At 40.7% G+C, this 18,583-nt stretch overlaps 1 protein-coding gene across 1 annotated transcript; it reads left to right on the top strand.

The window, feature by feature from the left end:
- Positions 1-4,232: 4,232 nt before the first annotated feature.
- AK3 (adenylate kinase 3) lies at positions 4,233-14,973 on the top strand. Its single transcript, XM_084224637.1, has 5 exons — positions 4,233-4,509; positions 8,728-8,847; positions 11,764-11,936; positions 13,574-13,692; positions 14,625-14,973. Exons 1-5 carry the CDS (start codon positions 4,362-4,364, stop codon positions 14,746-14,748), a joined length of 684 nt encoding a protein of 227 aa, XP_084080763.1. The 5' UTR covers positions 4,233-4,361; the 3' UTR covers positions 14,749-14,973.
- Positions 14,974-18,583: the final 3,610 nt, after the last annotated feature.

The following is an 18,583-nucleotide window of genomic DNA, read 5'->3' as shown; positions in this document are numbered from 1 at the left end:
ACTCACCATAACCCCACCACCCTCACCTGAGTGAGACCATGACCTTGGGCCCTAGGCAAAAAGGGGAGAGAGGTAAACACAACACCAGGAGAATGGGAAAAACTAAGAAGTGTGTGTGTAACAATTAATTATGTATATAATAAATAATAAAACTTAATAATGGTAATTTAGCATAAACTTTCTGTAATAATTAATAATTCTTGAATGACACTGTTGGAGTTTCAATTACGTTAATAGATTTTTCACTTTAAAAATAAAGTGTGTTTCAGCGTTGTCATAAATAAGGTTTTGAGTGTACACAGGCTCGGTGTACAGGCAATGAATTTCTGTCTGAAGAATACACATTTCATAGGAAACTTAAGAGTTTGGAACAACCCATGCTATGTATAAGTGTCAATTTGCTATACTCAGCCATCTGGGGGGAATAATTCATTAGGCATTTTAATAAAAGTAGGAGTGACACTACAAAAATGATAGTGTTATATCCCTCTTTGCAATAAAACACTATTTAAATCCTAAAAGAATCACAGCTCTACATTTTTGGTTTGTAAAGAGTTATGTCTTTGCTACTTTAAAGGAAACAGTTCAACAGCAACATTTCATTCTATATATTTCAACTTATATCTAATAAAAAAAAATCTCCTCCTCAAGTGTTCTTGATGGTATATATTTTTTGAGGGATAATTTTCAGCTGTGTTGTGTATATACATTAGTCTTCACTGGATAAGTATGTAATGCATTATTTTAAAAAACATTATTAATAGGGTATCTTGTTAAAATACAGCATCACAGCCTTATCCAGGTTGCAATCCAGATCTGTAGCCCAATCTGTGGACCAAAGCAAGGTGAAACTGGGTTGCTCAGAGCTTTATCCAGTTGTGTCATAAAATCTCAAGGAGCTGAGTCTACTCTAATACTTAGATTTCACTGCCTGACTTACCGAGTCCTGCCACTCTTCCTAGTGAGCAGCCAGTCCCTGCCTTCCCAGTAACCTTCCCATGGGTGCTGGAAGGCTGCTATTAGCTACTCCTGAACCCTTCTTGTCTCCAGTCTGAACAAGCATGGTTCCATCTCTCTGTGGCAGTGTCTCTTCTCCATCCCCTCATCATCTTGGCCACTTCCTGCTAAACCTGCCCCAACTGATCAATGCCTGTTTTGTACTGGAGGCCCCAGTACTGGCCACAGCACACAGAGGTGGCCTAAGAAGTGCCTAATACAAAGGGATAACTGTTCTCCCTGACGTAGTGGCTACCCTCCCGTTAATATGACTCAGGATGTTAGTGTGCATGTGCTGGATGGTGCTTACCTGGCTGTAGGCCGGTTCTCCCCAGTCTTCTCCAGCAGAGTTTCTTCTTTGCTGGTCAGTCCCCAGCCTGCACTGTTGGAAACAGTGTCCTGGATGCAGGACTTTGTACCTGCCTTTGCTGAATTTTGTCAGTGTCCTTCTTGGCCCCTTTCCCCATCTGTTCTTGCAGAACTCCACCTCCTGCCCCTAAGCCCATGTGCTCAGGCCACATGGTTTGGTGTTACTCACAAAACTGATGAGGGTGTGTTCTCTCTCCTCTTCCAGTTATTCTCAGACACTAGACAAAACAAGGTGCCATGACAGGCCCTGGAAAAACATGCTCATTAACAGCTTTTGGTAGGGTACAAAACACTAAGCACTACACTGCTATTCCAGTCAGACTTACACCCATCAAATTGTCCACCCCTCCACCAAATGAGGCACAAAAATTCTGTGACGTCCGGCCAGTCAGGGTACTATGACTTCTTCCTCATTCAAGCAACCATTTCATTTTGATACAAAGTGAAGTAGTTACCCAACAGTCTTAACAGAATTCTGTATCTAACTCAGAAGAAAGGACTCAGATCTCCAAGGAGCACACCTAACAGAAACTCTCTTGACGGTTTAAGGCTTAAAAAGCCTCTTCAAAGCATTTCTTATGCTTGAAAAAATGCAGAGTAATAGGAAAGATTAATTATTAGTAAGAACATTTGGATTTGTTTGAAACAAGATTTTGATTACTGGTCAGTCACCATATATACCTCTATACTCACTAAGCAAGAGTTTTTATTTTATACCTGTACCTTACATGTGTGAAAAAGATTAATCAGAATACAGTGCAAGTTACATTACATAAGCATTGACTACTCTGTTAAGATGTGAGTAATTAAGTCTGACTGAAGATGATGAAATGTCATTTTCCAAACATCATAATGAGGTGCCAAAAAAATCACTTGCATGTCTTTAAATACAGAATGGCTGTATACAAACTAGTGAACCCTTGACCCCATTTCTTCCATTATTTCCTTTTCCACCTCTGAGTATTTCACAACTACTCACAAAACTACTAGGGTGAAGTTTGGACTTCAGGAAAGATAGCCAAGGAAATGGGAGCAATAATTTCTTTTACTACCTGTTTTCTGTAATCTAAGTACCCAGTTCTGTTCTGCAAAGGCCATAGGTTACTAAGAACCTGTGTGTGGGAGAAGTGCCTTTCTATTATTTTCCACCCCTTCCTTGTGAATCTGTTATGAAGTTCAGAGAGATTTCTAGTCTTTAACAAAGGGATTGTCTTAGCATTCCTGTCTGGATTTCTGAGCTGCTCAATAGGCCTGTAGAGAGGCTGAACTTCAGGGTTCCTTTTTAACAGGCAGATAAATTATTGCTGCTTTTTATCCATGGTGGCATTGGAGATTAGAGTTCATGGTCTCTCTGACAAGTCTAGTTATTTGCTGGATATATATTTCATACAATACCTTCCATTTTCCCATATATTTGCTTTAGGAAGATTTAGCAACACATTTTGTAGACTTCTGCCATTCAGAAGTCTCTGAAGTGTGGAGCTTAAAACGAGCAGTGTGGCTTCTAACATTTAAAGGGCCTTTGCTGCCAAATTTTGTGTAAGACTGTGGTGCTTTGGCAGACTGAGGTGTTGCCTTGGGAATGCTGCTAAACTCCGAATGTTTAACTCTTGCTGTCCTAGTACAATCTGGAACAGAGGTACTATCATGTTCATTTGTGAAGGTTCACATTTCTCAGGGTAATGAGACTTATGCTCGTAGTAAGATCTATCAGCTAAGCCAGTGTCTTCCTACTTAATTATTAAGGCAATTAATTTTATTGACTGGGGAGTTTTGCAGCTATATTCCTATTTCTTTACTGTTTCAAAGTACCAAACAGTCATTTTAATATTTTCTTATGGCTTTACTTGTTTCAGTGGAAAACTATTGAAATGAAATAATGTTTTAAACCAGGAAGCTGAACTTCATTGATGTTTTGACTCTAGCTTTGCTTTCTGCTCACTTTTTCACTGTGACCTTTCTGGTACAGTGATTGAGATCCATCAGCATCTTCAGAACCTTTAGCAGGAAGGCTCACTTCTCCTGCTGTGGACATGACTGTTAACACTCAGGAAACGGGACAATCTAATGTTTTGGCCAAAATATTGTGTTCTGATGTAGCTGAGGATCACCAAATCGTATCTGTGGGAAAGGACATCTTGGTGTTTGGAAGAACACTACTCAGAACAAGGACAACCTGCAGTTGTTCACATTCAAGTGTCATAAACAAAACTCAGGCACAGCTCATTAAAAATGCAGCTGCCTGGTGGTACACAGTGGGAGCTTATTTGTGAGAGATCAGCAAGAGGAGGGCTGCTGCGTGGGGGTGAAGGAGCACAGCAAAGTCAGCCACAGCCTCAGGGCGCCCGGGCAGGTCAGTGACAGTGTCAGCAGCCAAGGAGTCATTAGATGACAGCTAGGTAAGGAGCCACTTCCCCGTTCAGTTTGGGAAATCCTCATGATAATTCAGGGAAGTGGTGGAGTCACCATTTCTGGGGATATTTAAAAGGTGGGTTTGTGTCCATTTGGGGCATGGTTTAGCGATGGACTGGCAGAGCTGGATTACTTGCTGGGCTCGGTGACCTTTAAGGTGTTTTCCGAACCAAACGACTCTTTGATTCTGTGCGTCTGACGGGGGGCAGCGGCTGGCGGCTTAGGGAGCAGCCAAAACGGGCCTCCTGGGCAGAGGGGTGCAGGGAAGCTGGTCACGGCCAACCGGTTGAACAGTGATGCCTAAGTGCGGTCTGTGCGACGCTCTAAGGAGCAATTTCCTTCATTTATCTTTTTATTATCGTTATTAATTTTTCCCTCCCGCCCCCCGCGCACTTACGTAAAGGATCTTTCCTTCCTGCCCCTGATTGACAGCCGGAGAAGCCGCCGTTGCAGCACCCTGCGAGGACCGGCCCGGGCCGGCCGGCGGGGTGAGGCGGCGCTCCCCGGGAAGGCGGCGCTCCTGCCGTGATCCCGCCGCGCCCCTGCGCGCCCGCGGCAGGAGCAGCGGGGACAGCGGGAGCAGCATGGTGGTGTCGCCGCTGCTGCGCGCCGTCATCATGGGGCCGCCGGGCTCCGGGAAAGGCACCATCTCCTCTCGGATTATCAAGCACTTCGGCGTGAAGCACCTCTCCAGCGGCGACCTGCTGAGGGAGAACATGCAGAGGAAGACAGGTGGGCACGGGGACGCGGGTGGGGATGTGCGCGCGGCAGCGCCGACCCCTCTTGCTGTGGCCGTCCCGCGAGAACGGTCCCCACACAGCGCCGCGGGAGCTCCGCCTGACAGCTCCGCTCCGGGAAGGGACGCACGCTCACAACACACATCCCTGTCCCCAGCCCGGCTCCTTCCCTCCCTTCCCCTCCGAAAAGGGAGGGTGCTTCTTTAATGGGGTTAGCTGCTCCGCGCCTCCGCGTGCCCCCCGCGCTGGCGGAGGTTGGGTGACTTCACACAGCTCTCCTGGAGGGCAGAGGCCACTGAAGCGGGCCTCAGGTCTGCTGCCGTGGGTCCTCCATACTGTCACTTGCCAGCCTCTTGGTGAAAGTGGACGGGGTTACCCTGTTTTTGTTGTTTTGTTACACCTCATTGCTTCCTTGTCTTGGGTGCTTTTTGTAAGCACCCGGTGTTTTTTGTATGTGTTTCTAATAGATCTGATAGATTCTCATGGTTTCTCCAGCTGGAAGCATCTTAAAAGAGAAAAATATTCACATCTTTTAACAGGCAGGGCAAGAGGAGGGGTTTGGGGCAATCAGACTTTTTTGGATGTTCATTTGATTGCTACAAGTAGGGGTACTTAGAATTGTTAACAGCCATTCCAAAATTGCCTATTCCTGAGCTGGCAGGCATAACATAGTGGTGCTTTAAAAACAACAACAACAAAAAAACAATGTGCAAAATTTTCAAACTGCATAGCTTTTAAAATTATTGTTGTCTTATGAGTTCATATCATGCTTAGGTTTCAGCATGGTCTGTGCTTACATACAGTGATGCTTACTTATACTAGGTAAATATACAAATTATTCTTGCTGAACAGTTCTAGCTTGACCTCTGGCCTCGGTTGAGATACCTCAGTCCCTCTCTCTGGTGAATTTTTGCAGTGATGGATGGAAGGTTCCCTCCTGACTTCCACATCTGCTTTTCTATATGGTGGGGTGAAAAACCTTGTCAGAACCATTTAGGGTTGCATGTGGTGAAGTGAGGGTACTATTATTTCCAGCAACTTCAAGCTGTTGAATATTCCATTCACTTGTAAGTATCACTGTAGTACTATGACTAGGTAACTGGCAGTCTTAGTCTTGGAATACTCATAAGCATGTTTGAGATTCCTGTGTCTTCACACAAATTTTGAAGACAAAATTTGTCTTCATACAAATTTTGTTTACTCAGTAAGGATAATGACTTCAATACCACACTGACTTTACTATAGTTGATGTTGTAGATACTGTAAGTTAAGAATTTGGTAGGAGCACACCTGCATAGACAGACCTGATCAGATTCATGCTATTTCTATTTGGTTGCACAATCACACATTTTTATTTACAGAGGGTCACAAAACTGTTCTGTTATGAACTTTCAGTGTGAGACATGGTGGGTAGCCATTCCAAGAAAACAAAGGAAAGGTTATTTTACCAAGTGTTTTGAGGTTTTATAATGTTTACTAAATACTTTAGGTTTTGTGCAAGACCATAGAGCACCAGAATCATGCTAAAGGTTGTGTGAGAAGAAGAAATTCCAAGTGGAAATATCATATTACTTGAATTGAGGTGGGAGCCTGAAGTGATGGAGAGAGAAGTGATTACGCAAAGAATTCTAGATGGGTTGGGCAGATGAAGGACTGTGAAGGAGAGCAAACGTGAAATGGAAGTTTAGCAGACACATTAAAATACAGAATATACAGAAAGAAGTCAGTGGACAGCTTACGAGGTGAAGTTTTCTCTAAATAAGTTACAGCAGAATTTACCAGAATCTGCTACAGAGTTTCTCGTTCACTGGTAAATCCAGATGAAACTCTACTGCAATTTCATTGAAAGTCAGTCATTAGTTTCAGATATGGTTCCCAGAGTGCTGAGATGAAGTCTGAGGTAGGAGGACGAGGTAGTACACGGAATATAGGAGAACAATTGAGAAGCAACTCAGACAGCCTAGACAAATTCAGTCAAGGCAAAGATCCATGAGTTTTGATGACAACAGAAGAGTCCTGCAATTTCCAATTCTTTGGGAAATGAGTTCCACTAAGATGGGCAGTTAAAGCCCTTGGAAAATTAGATATAGCTAACAGTAGTTATATGGTGCAAATTTTCTATATGCTGTCTTGTGAAAATGGACATTGTTGAAAAGTCCTGTTGAAGATGAGTGTCCTTATCATTCTGCAGTTATTGTCATGTTCTTCTGGACAGTGGAGAGTCTGTGACCACTTCTCTAATGCTAAGGTAATTATTGTTTGGTTATGGCTAGAGCTTGATTGCTGTCATGTGGTTAGAACCTGCTGATCCTTTCTAAAGCCATGGAACATGGATACCTGTCATGACCTACAAAGGAAAGAAACCTGTGTTACCTGTAATTCTGAAGATTGCCATGTCTTTAGTGGTTTCAGACCCAACCTAAAAAAACCCAGAACTAAATAAAACCTACAAAACCCCATGAAATCCCACTCCCAACAGCAGGAGAGGGGGGGAAAGAAAAAGCTCTAAGCTAGTGTATCAAGTTTTTGTCCTAATATATGACTATTTGGGTATGGTTCTGCCTATATTTTTCCCCTCTGTAATAATGACTTTCTAAATTACCTGAGTTCTGTAGAGGGGGGCAAAAGGCAGCATTTTTCAAGCTCTAATAATAGTTTCCCCATATTCTAAACCTTTCTGGGCCAAAAACTCCTGAATCTTTCCAAGGTAAGTTAGAATCGTTCCTTGTGGACCTTGTCTTGCAAATATTTTTAGATCATTTCGGCTAGAGCAATGCTGCAACATAAATCAGTAGCAGAGCCAAGCATCAAGTACACATTTAACTAACTAGACATGATTTATTCCTTCTCCCCACCCACTTTTTCAGGGTACATGGTTCAAAGCACACTAGAATAATAAAAAAGTTATGAAGAAGGGAGGTAGGGAAGAGACACTTTGTACACAGACAGACAGTCACCTTCTTTCCAGTTTGTGATGTGCTGGAGGACTCAGGCACCACAGTCTGACTCTTTTCCATATAGTGAGGATGTTTTGAAATCTGGCAAAGGTGCACAGTGCCTATTTCTAAATGGTCTTTTTACTTTTCAAACCCTGACTACTGATGTGAACAGGCAGTAAGGGAAAATTGTTCCTTTTTTATTTTTTTTTCTCATCACCAAAGATACTATTTGCACTATTTGAGGGCATGTACTGCTTTTCAGCTGCCTCATCGGAAGAAGGGCCTCTGTCCTATTGCACATTTCGTGCACTGAGTGATGGGACTGGCATTTATCATTGCTTTCTGCTGAAAGTGGGTATGTCAGTCCATCCCATTTTCTCTTTAGTTTTCTGTAACTAGATCTTAACTGGTTCCAAGTAAAGGCTTCTGCAGACCCACAATAAAACCAGTCTAGCTGCAATTCTGGGTTACTTAACATAATTGGGCAATTGTTTTATAAATGAAAGAAATGGAAACATTGTGCCTAGGACACAACCTAGGCAAATGAATTTCTTCCTGGCTATATGCATGATTTGGGTGAACTATAGCATGTTACTGCCTGCCATGTAGGAGCATAGTGTGATAGCTGGAAAGACAATGCATGGGTGGAATTTTAGTGAGCCAGTGGGATAAATGACTGATACTAAAGGTTAGTCAGTTCCATGGGAAAATCCTGGTGTCTGTGTACTCCCATAAATAATGTACAATATCCATAAACACCCTCTTGCCATTCTAGTAATCATAAAAATACATATGTGGCAAGCGCGTCCCACTGCAGACTGCCAAAGGCATTTGTGTTTGTAATGAAGCCTAAGTTAATAACTAGACAGTAAGCTAAGAAAATAAACTTTCTTTTCAGGAAGTCTGAGGGCTGATATCTTAATAAACTTGTATCCTTTTTATTTTTTATTTTGAAGACTCTTGGCTAATGATCTTTCCTCATTTTAGTTTTTGGAACTTCATATTTCAAATACATACTAGTAAATTTATTCAGAGGGTGTGAGGATAGAAGTGTGTTTTGCCCTACAGGTGGATCTAATTAATCTGATACGTGTGTGTATGGTCAGATCCTAGTTGATTATCTGGACATTTTTTAATTTTGGTAAGCATGCTGTCTGTCTTGTTTACAACTTTTCTCCATCATCCTGATCAAAACAATTTTTTTTGCAGGCTTGTGGGCTTTTTCTCACTTGCTGGAGGTCAGAGATAGTGTAATGCAACTTTTACTTTTGCAGAAGTGGGAGTCCTTGCCAAGTCCTACATTGACCAAGGGAAGCTTATTCCAGATCACATCATGACACAACTAATGCTGAATGAGATAAAAGGTCTAGACCAGTACAACTGGCTATTGGATGGTAAGTTTTCATGTTGGATATCACTATATGTGGAGAGAAAATTGCTCTGGAAAACTTGGGACTGCTTTGGTCGCTGGTAGCCAGCTTATTGTGAAACTTTCAGCAGATAGTCTGCCCCAGTTTCTTTGGCTGACAAATGCTTTGGGTGTACCCCGCCCCCAGAACATTACAGGGATATTTAACTCATGTTAAAAAGGATAGTTCAACATTCCACAAAAATTTCAAAACTGGCAATTCTGGTATTTGTTATGATAATTCGTGTGGTATTTCCTCATTAAAATAGGCATTGAAAAGTTTCTTTTTAAAAGTATTTTCTTATTAAAGCCCTTGGGGAATGGAAAACTTTTGAAGGATGAGGCTTTGGAATTATTTAAAAGGCAAGGTAGCAATGTGATGCAGTAACAAGGTAAGTATAAAAAAGAACTGCAGTAGTGTGGAGTGTAATCAAAATTATTGCTCAATTGCCCTAAGAGGTCTCCTTCATTTGCTGTTTGGTTCTTTTCTCCAGAGTGAACAGTTTTGCAGTTCTGCAGTGTAAGCGCATTGCTTCAGCATTCTTGCTAGAGAGAAAATACATTTGCTGCTGTCTTCATGAAGTGGATGGCTCTTGTTATTCCAGCCCATGGGAGTACAGTTGGATGCCCAGCACAAAAATAGTGTCTAGGCTGAATGCATGCTTTTTTCAGACTCTAGTCACAACCTGTCTCAGTAGATAAAACAGAAAAGTTATTGGTGTGGTTTTCTATTTAGAGGGAGTGAAAAATCCATAGTGGCCTCTGCCCCTGAGTGCTTTATTATAGTTATAATTAGTTGCTCCTATGTACAGTGATATGTTCTGGTGGCTTTAGTCACAGCTGGGTTCCTTCCTGAGAGAAAGGTTTTATTCCCACAGTACAATGAAACGTAAACCATAAAGCAAAGAACAGCAGATACTGGGTTTTTTCCCTTTAGTTTCAGGTCCCATGTACACACAGCTCCAGTCTTGTGGATCTGGATGTGTAGCAGTATAGCTGTGCCCACTGGCAGCTCTCAGCAGGAGGATTGTGTTAAGATCATGAGAGAATAAATTAATTTCTGCTGCATGTTAATGTGCTCCTGCCTTTAAACTTTTGCAGCAGAAATTTTGTCTGCATCAGCATTTATAATGAGACCCAGTGAATTACTCAAGGGATAGCTCTGGCCTAATGGGCTTCACAGGAACAACACTGTTCCGTTGAAATAGGTTAACCCAAAATCTGAAGTTTGGTAACTGCAATGCAGAACAAAGAGATTGGTCAGTTAGCTCAAACCAGAGTTGCTGAACCGCTTGCATGTTCACTTAGCCAAACACCCCTTTACTGCCTTACAATAGGGTGATGGCTTCTAGAGTCATAGCAGATGTAGCAATCTGAGTTGTATGTGTCTGTGGGTATAATCCATTTAGATTTATGTGCTGTATAATCTAGAGCACTTTTCTCTGTGTTCCTGGAATCTTCACCTTCATCACCTCTTGCAGTCTTTTTCTGTATAGAGAGAACACTATGTAGAAAATGTCAGTTCAATTTCAATGAAATGCTTTCCTAAAGCTACTTCAATTTGTTGAGGAATTTTTTCATTACTTGGTCCCAAGCAAACTCACTTTCCAGCTGCTTAACTTAGAACCATGGTGGCTGCTAATAGTAAGAAAGAACAGCAGCTCTTGAACAGTGTTCAACAGCAGTGTTGAAGATTGAAGACCTGGCTCTTCCTCTGCTCTTGCCATTTAGAAGCATTTTCATGAGATAATGTGAATATGTAAGAGATAGGATGAGGGCAGCTCATGACTGATGCAAGCCAGGTGCAAGAGACATAATGCACAAGCAAGAACTCGGTCTGAGTTAATCAACCCTGTCTTTTTGTAATGTTTTTCCTTACTCATGCATGGACAGATCAACATTATGTAAGAGTTTCTTAAGTTTGTGCCTATCGGTATTTGCCTTTATGAAGAAGTTTACTTGTACAGTATGAAGCAAATTACTAGCTACTGAAGAAAATGAGATTATTCTAGAGCTTTTTGAGGAGAGGAGCTGTTCCAGTGAATATAGGATGCAATAGCATGTTCTGCAGTAGCTTTGACCACTGAAGGTCTTGTGCTCAATTTTTCATTTCAAATTCTTTGTAGAGATGTTTGCTTTCTTGTTCTTTGTTCCCACTGCACCCCTCCTAAGTTCCACTAGATTATCTAATAGTTTAAGACATAGAATAGGGAGCCACAGAGTTCATGGGGCAAAATGCAGCATCTTTGAAGTGAAGAGACAGGCTCCTGATCAGTCTGAGTGTTCTCACAGTCATCATATCTGAGGGCAGTTGGATACACTAAAACTTTTGGAAACCTTAGAAATCCTGTAATCCTCTGGTAAATAGATTTAGCTTACTGCAACTGAATAAAATAGGTTTGTAATTGCCACCACCTTAAGCCAGACTTACACAACTGTGAAAGTAAGATATTTCACAAATGTTTCTAGGTTCTAAGGGAAACTTTTCACTGGAGCTTTTATTATTCCAAATGTGTATACAGTGTTTTAATTCAGTGTAGTGGTAGGTGGTATATATATGAATATGGGGTCTTTTTGCACTTATTTGTTGCATTTTTGGGAAAATGATTAGCTGAAATGAAGAAATAAAAACTGGGAGACATTTAAAAGTTAAAATGCCATGAGACACTGAAAGATATTGGAAAATCTGATGTGTCTTACATCTTTATAGAACATCACAGTGCTTCTTGGTTTTTTTGGTGGTTTTTGTTTGTTTGTTTGTTTGTGGTTTTTTTGTTTGTTTGTTTTTTGGTTTTTTGGGTTTTTTTCTGTGTAACAATTATTTCTTTAATGACTCAATCCAGGTAAAATTTTTGCTATAACTCTGCTTTCAGAATTTTATGAAGTTGTTTCCTTTAAAAAGGTTTCCCTAGAACAGTTGCTCAGGCAGAAGCCCTTGATAAAGAATGTCACATAGACACTGTGATTGACCTAGACGTGCCATTTGAGACCATAAAGTGTCGGCTTACAGCACGCTGGATCCACCCTGCCAGTGGCAGAGTCTACAATCTTGAATTCAGTCCTCCCAAAGTGCAGGTAAGCAATATGCATTGGTGTTGGCACTAAATAAGTACTGCATTGCGTTTGCTAGCTGCAATAAAATATTGTTTGCATAATGTGTTTCAAAACACAGCAACTCAGAACAAAAAGGCTCATCTCATTTCTTGGGAGCACAGAATCTTTCTAGTAACACCGTCCTGGTATAAGGGTATGTTAGTGACCTGGCAGAACCTCAAGGTGTTGGACAACATTTTTGTCCCCTGCAGAGCAGAACATCATGGTGTTTTGTAAGCACTTGTTAAAGCTGTTTACTGATTTGGAATACTGTCTGCCTTGCACACTGGCACAGGATCTGGGCATAGTCTTAGCCTCTTTGCAGCCTGTACAGTCCAAATTGTAGATTTCTTTCCCTTCTCCAGAGGAGTCATGCTTTATATATAGGAAACACCAAACCACCAGTCAGAGGAATCCACCTAATGCTTTCCCTGTGTTTATATTTAACCAGGATGGGTATTTTCAAGGGAAGAGCTGCTATACTGCAAAACTGGATGTAGAAACTTTCAAGTCAGGGAAGCTTTTCAACAGATTTTTATGAGTTGAGATATCCTAAAGAGGAGCTTGAAGATAAAGACTGTACATTGTTACCTTAAATTTTTTCAAGAACAATTTGCTTTAGTGCAACTCAGCTAAAACTGTATTTCATCCTCAACTCTAAGTAACTTAGCTGTTGTGGCATCACATTTCACCTGGAAGCTCTATTAATTTACATCAGAAGTACAGCAGGCCCTGTAGGTTTTTGGATTTCAGTGTTACAGGAAAAGAGGCCAGCTTGAAATACCAGGCAAGCACTGGAATTGAGCAACTGAAAATATTGCCATTGCTTTGTTTGAAACAAGGTGTTTAAAATCATGGTTATTTTCAATTGCAAAGAGCACAGGCAAGATGGAACAGAGAATTCTCAGACTTACCAGAGTAGGCTTCAGCTGCCAGAGCTTTGCTATTTAGGATCTGTCTTACCTTTCACTAATTAGCAGACTTACCACAACACAGTGGACTGCAGTACTTAAATTGCAAACATGGAATAGAGCTAAACAGGTGAAATATGGTTGTCTCTATTATCTTAACAGACCTGCAAAATGCTTACTTAGTAGGAACATTCACACATTAAGTCCCTACCTCTGTGGGGAAAGCTTCAGCTAACTCTTATGCTATTTTTTGTACAGTTGTTGTTTAATGATAACTCTTCCATTTTGCAACTTAAAATCAAAGGGCCATTAACTCTTTTGCCCATTTTAGTATTGTCAAATGAAGGTCCAATTGGTTTCTTATTTCCTGTTATTCAGGAATGTATTTCCAACAGTATTGTTTTCCCTTGCACATGAAGGTTTTGTCTTCATATTCCCCATATTCTATGAATGTTCCAGAGGAAAAATTAGTCAAATTACTATGATTCATTGGCAATACTGAGAAAATATTTTTAACTGACAGACTTTTACTGTCAAGTGAACAACTTACATTCCAGACAAGAACACAGGCAGCAGCCTCTCTTTATAAGCAGAAATCTACACCCTGATTTAGTGGAAATTGATCATAATTTAAATAGAAAATTGCATAAAGCATGCTTAAAGGGAAGTAAGAAGTATACTCTGGTATTTGCTTTTAACTATGATTAGGGCATTGACGACATTACTGGCGAGCCCCTTGTTCAGCGTGATGATGACAAGCCAGAGACTGTCAGCAAGAGGCTTCAGGCTTATGAAGCACAAACCAAACCTGTCCTAGAATATTATCGGTAAGTAGTAAAATCTGTTCTTCCACATTCCAAAATCTTACTGTGCATCAGGATAACGAGGAACAGATCTCTCTGCTACAGAATATATTATATCACAACAGTGAATGTGGTGTGAATAGCTGTGTAGCTTCCATGAACTCAGTCAGAAATCAACCCAGTTTGACTTTTCAGGGTTGCATGAGAACTTCTGGAACCTGTGTGGCGAAATAGCCTGTCACTGCAGTCAGCCACATTTAACTTCATAAAGAATGCTATGCATTATTCAATACATCATAATACTGCTATGAGCAACAACAGCTCTGGTGGGTGAGGTAACAGTTCTTTTTTTTTTTTTTGCAAGAATTTACAATATTTTGTTTCCTGGATGTGTAAGTAGAAACTCTTCTAATAAGTGCAAGGGGTCAAGAAGCAATACACAAATAGAGAAACTGTTAATGAGGATTTAAATGTGGCTGTTCTAAGAACAGGACTGTGACTGGACCCAGCTAGCAAGACTCTTTTCGAATAAGTAGCTAATTCAGAATTGTCATTTGCGTTGTGAAAATAAATTACTAGTTCTTTTAAGAGTCAAAATTATACACAATATTTCTCTTAAAGTAAAGCTGCAGGCATCATACTGCTAATATATAGATATGTAGTAGGTCACCATGTAGAGCTCTCGTCTTACCTTGCCCAGACAAAGAAATTAGACTCTGACAACATCAATGATTGTCCTTTCTGTATTTCCACATTCACCACCCTTCCCTGTATTCTTCCAGGACTGTTGAGCAGAAATCAATGTCCAGCCTGCATTTCCAATGCTACAGCTTTCTTGGTGTTACATCACATGCATATTTTCACACTCCTACGGGGGTAATCTTCTAGTGAGGTGGAGATTTTAGAAAAATTAAACAATTTGACATCTGTAATGCTTTCTTATTTTTCTTCCTTAGGAAAAAAGGCTTATTGAAATCCTTCTCTGGAACAGAAACCAATAAGATCTGGCCAGATATCTATGCTTTCCTTCAAACTAAGTTGCCAGATGTAAGCCAGAAAGATGCTGCCAACCCCAGGTGAAAATGGGTCAAACTTCTGCTCATCTGTCATAGCTCACTCCCAATGACATGAGATTCTGCAATCAAGGATTTGTCAAAGTAGTCTACCAGACTCATCAATAATTTAAGTCCAACGCTGTCCTTAACTTACACTATGGTTAAAATTTTGTTGCCTGTGGTTACCTCTACAATGCTGTATTTTTTTAATATTAAATATACCTAATTTAAAAAATACAGTAACTGTCTTTAACAAAAGCCAGTACTCTTGTGTTTCTTATTTGGAAAACACATTTGCAATACTGATTGATGAAGGAAACACATTTCAGAATACAGCTTAGTTAGAAAGCACATTGACTGATTTACCCAATAAGTAAATGAAGCAATGATAAGAACATGCAAGCACATTCCTTGAACCTGTGTCTAGCTGGAGCTAGCCAGAAGCTGTGAAGAACAATGACCACTGGTCTGCAAAGAGTCATTTCAGACCAGAGCACGGGTGTACGGAAACTGTTATGGAAAGGTTAGCTTCTTATTTGCTTACACAGATGTGACTTCATTTTGCTCACCATAAATAACACTTAGTAGCAGGGCAAATTATCTAAGCAAGTATTATGCTTCTTATTTTGCCCTCAGAGCAACTGTTTTGCAGGCATGGGAAATGGAGTTTCAATGATGTGTAACACATTTGGTAAAGCCTCTGTCTTTGTGTGACCCTGCAAGACTTTATCAGTAAAAAGATACTGAACAGATTGTGTAATCTGGTCAATCTGTAGCTAGATAGCTAGATGATCTTGACCAGTGAATGTCTTTTCTACTATCTTTTGAAAACAAGTGCTCACTGATGCCAGTGACACGATTTCCAGTAGTCAAAATATTAACTTCGGCATATTACTGTAGCAATTTTTATTGTAGCAACTGGACTGGTTTTCAGGAGGTTCTTGTCTCTGACTAGCTCTTGTGTTAATTCACTAGATAACTGGAAATACAAACTGCCACAGTCCACAGTTTTTAACAGTCCAGGGACTGCAGACACTGCTGTTTTTCAGTGAATCCTCCCAGCCCTTTTTTAATGCTCATCAGAGAGGAAGTTTCAAGAGTCAGCAAAATCTGAGGAACAAACAACTCTGTCTAGGTAATGTCTGAAGTAGCTGTGTCCTAGTAATGCAGGTTCCAATCTCCTTTAGCAGTGACTGTAAACAGCTACAGAGCAGGTGTGTTGCCATACCTTGGACTGCATCTGCACATACAGTTTTAGCACTATGAGTATTGAGACACATCAGAGTCTAAAAAGAGATAGTAATTGTAGAATTTGTGAAGTTTTCCCTGTACTATAAATGAACAATATAAACAGCAGCTGCCTGTACAATCAGTTTTCCTTTCATTTAAAGAAAGCTTGCCAAGAAGGTAGACCACTTGTACTGTCCTCTTGAGGAAATGCCCACATATTAGAGTGAGAAACCCTGATTAGCTGCTTGTATTCTTACATTTTGATTTCAATAAAAAAGTCAATTTTTTTTCACCAGCATACATAAATTTCAGTGAAGCAGAAGGGGAAGGGGATCTCCTTTTAATTTGACACTTATTTCTGGACCATCCAGTTTTACCCCCTTGGAAACTTAAAAAATAATTTCTACTGTGTTGTTGGATCAATAGCTCCACTGCTAAGGGTAGCAAGTCACTGTGCTATATTGCCTTTACTACCCTTGCATACAACATTCAGTTAAAAAACAACCTAAAGTTACTTGTTTTCCTTTGAGTTTCCCTTAATATTTAACTAATTATTAAGGAGGAGGCAGTGTTTACTTACCCTTTCCTGGAGTATCTGTCAAGTTTAACCAGATGCAGTAGAAACTTGTATTTTTTATCTCAAATCTGCATGTGGGACAGAACTGCTCCTTGCTCTTTAATCTTCAGTCTGTTTGCAAAAGAAGGCTAGGGAGCAGAAGTCATATGGAAAGCTACTTCTATGAGTGTATTTACTATTGCATTGGTACTAATACTCTAGTGTATTCTGCAGACTTAGACTTTTCATATCTTGGCTGTAAGCAAAACTGAAAATTACTGGATTCTATTTCACAGAATCATTAAGGTTGGAAAAAACTTCCAAAATCATTTAAGTTCAACTTCTGACTGTCATCACCCTGCCAAATGACTCACAGCACTAGGTGCCATGTCCAGTCATTTCTTAAACACTTCCAGGGACGGTGACTCCAACACTTCCATGCAATGCCTGGCAATCCTTTCAGTGAAGGGAGTCCTCCTGATGTCCAACCTGAACTGCCCTGGGCACAGCTTGAGGCCATTTCCTCTCGTCCTGTTACTTCTTAGCTGGGAGAAGAGGCCAAACCCCACCCAGCTATACCCTCCTTTCAGGCAGCTGTAGAGAGTGATAATGTGTCCCTGAGCCTCCTTTTCTCCAGCCTGAATAACCCCAACTCAATCAGCTGCTCCTCACAGGACTCGTGCTCCACTGCTTCACCAGCCCCACTGCCTCTCTCCCCAGACATGCTCCAGCAGCTCCATGTCCTTCCTGAAGTAAAGGGCCTGAAACCGAACACAGGATCTGAGGTGTGGCCTCACCAGTGCTGAGTACAGGAGGACAATCCCTACCCTGCTACCCTGCTCCTGCTGGCCCCACTGTTGCCGGTACAGGCAGGCCAGGATGCCACTGGCCTTCTTGGCCACCTGGGTTCACATTCAGTCACTGTCCCCAACATCCCCAGGTCCTTTTCCTGTGGGCAGCTTTCCAGCCACTCTGCTTCAGCTTGTGGCACTGCCTGTGGTTATTCTGCATGAACTAAAAACTGGAGGTAGGCTATGACCACTGAACTTTTGAAATCAATATGCCTTCCAAACCTACATAAAATCAGGACAATTCAGTAATGGATGAAGTATATGTATAGATACCATTACCAGCATAAGCTGTCTTTGCTAGTCTTCCAATAAAATACACATTTTTATAGACAGACCTGCTGTAATAGCCGCAAGTGAGAAAAGCACAGCAGACTTCTAGAGTGCAAGGTTCTGTGCAAGGTTCTGTTGTCTAGAAAATCTATTGGGATTTCCAGCTTCTTAAACTTCTAATGCTTTTCCACTTAATGTTTGAATTGACAATGTCAGAAACCCACTTTGGTTGAATAGCATATGAAATAACTTTTGAACAGTGCATGACACCTCACCCTATGTGACTTGTAACAAAAGTTTTTTGTTTAAACTGAGGTCTTAGCCTAACCCTTGTACAAGTTCCCTTCATCAATTACTTCAACGATAACAAGACTTGGTTTTAAAAAAATAATCTGACGTTAGCCTGATGAACAAGAACAGAAGCAGACTCCCAGAAATCATACAAACCAGCACTCAATTTTAGACAAGTGTTGCTTATGTTTTAGGATTAAACCAAGTTATGTTTAATGAAAGTACAATATAACATTTAAATCCCCTTAGTAGAGGTAGAAAGCCAGTGTTTTAATCTAATCCATTCAGATCAGAAATACTGATACCAGATACTGATTTATTGCTATTAGTGATAACCAAATTCGAGAGCTTATACTGTCAGCAAGGTAGCATGAATACAGTTGCAATCTCCAATATTCAGAGTAAAACATATCCACATCTGTAGTAAGACAATAGCAGATTCTACCAAGAATCTGCTGCTTCTTGTAAACATTGTATTTGTGCAGATGTTTAATTTCTAAAGTCATGAAAGGCAAGGTTAGTAGCAGAAAACACATCCAGTTTCACATTCGGCAATATAAGAACCCTGCTCTTCAAGGACAACTAAAAACCTAGCAGCACATTTCAAACAATATTAAAAGTTTTTTCTTAATTACCCACCCTTCAAAGTCCCATCCCTCCCC

This window comes from Fringilla coelebs (assembly GCF_963513975.1).
Source record: "Fringilla coelebs genome assembly, chromosome: Z".
Taxonomy (NCBI): Eukaryota; Metazoa; Chordata; class Aves; order Passeriformes; family Fringillidae; genus Fringilla; species Fringilla coelebs.
This window is presented reverse-complemented; position numbering and strand designations above follow the sequence as displayed.

What these genes read in the sequence shown, in the direction of transcription:
- AK3 (XM_084224637.1), top strand. Translation starts at nt 4,362, where the DNA reads ATGGTGGTGTCGCCGCTGCTGCGCGCCGTCATCATGGGGCCGCCGGGC. An exon ending in GAACATGCAGAGGAAGACAG is followed by an intron (nt 4,510 to 8,727) that starts GTGGGCACGGGG and finishes TTACTTTTGCAG; the next exon opens with AAGTGGGAGTCCTTGCCAAG. An exon ending in TCAGTCCTCCCAAAGTGCAG is followed by an intron (nt 11,937 to 13,573) that starts GTAAGCAATATG and finishes AACTATGATTAG; the next exon opens with GGCATTGACGACATTACTGG.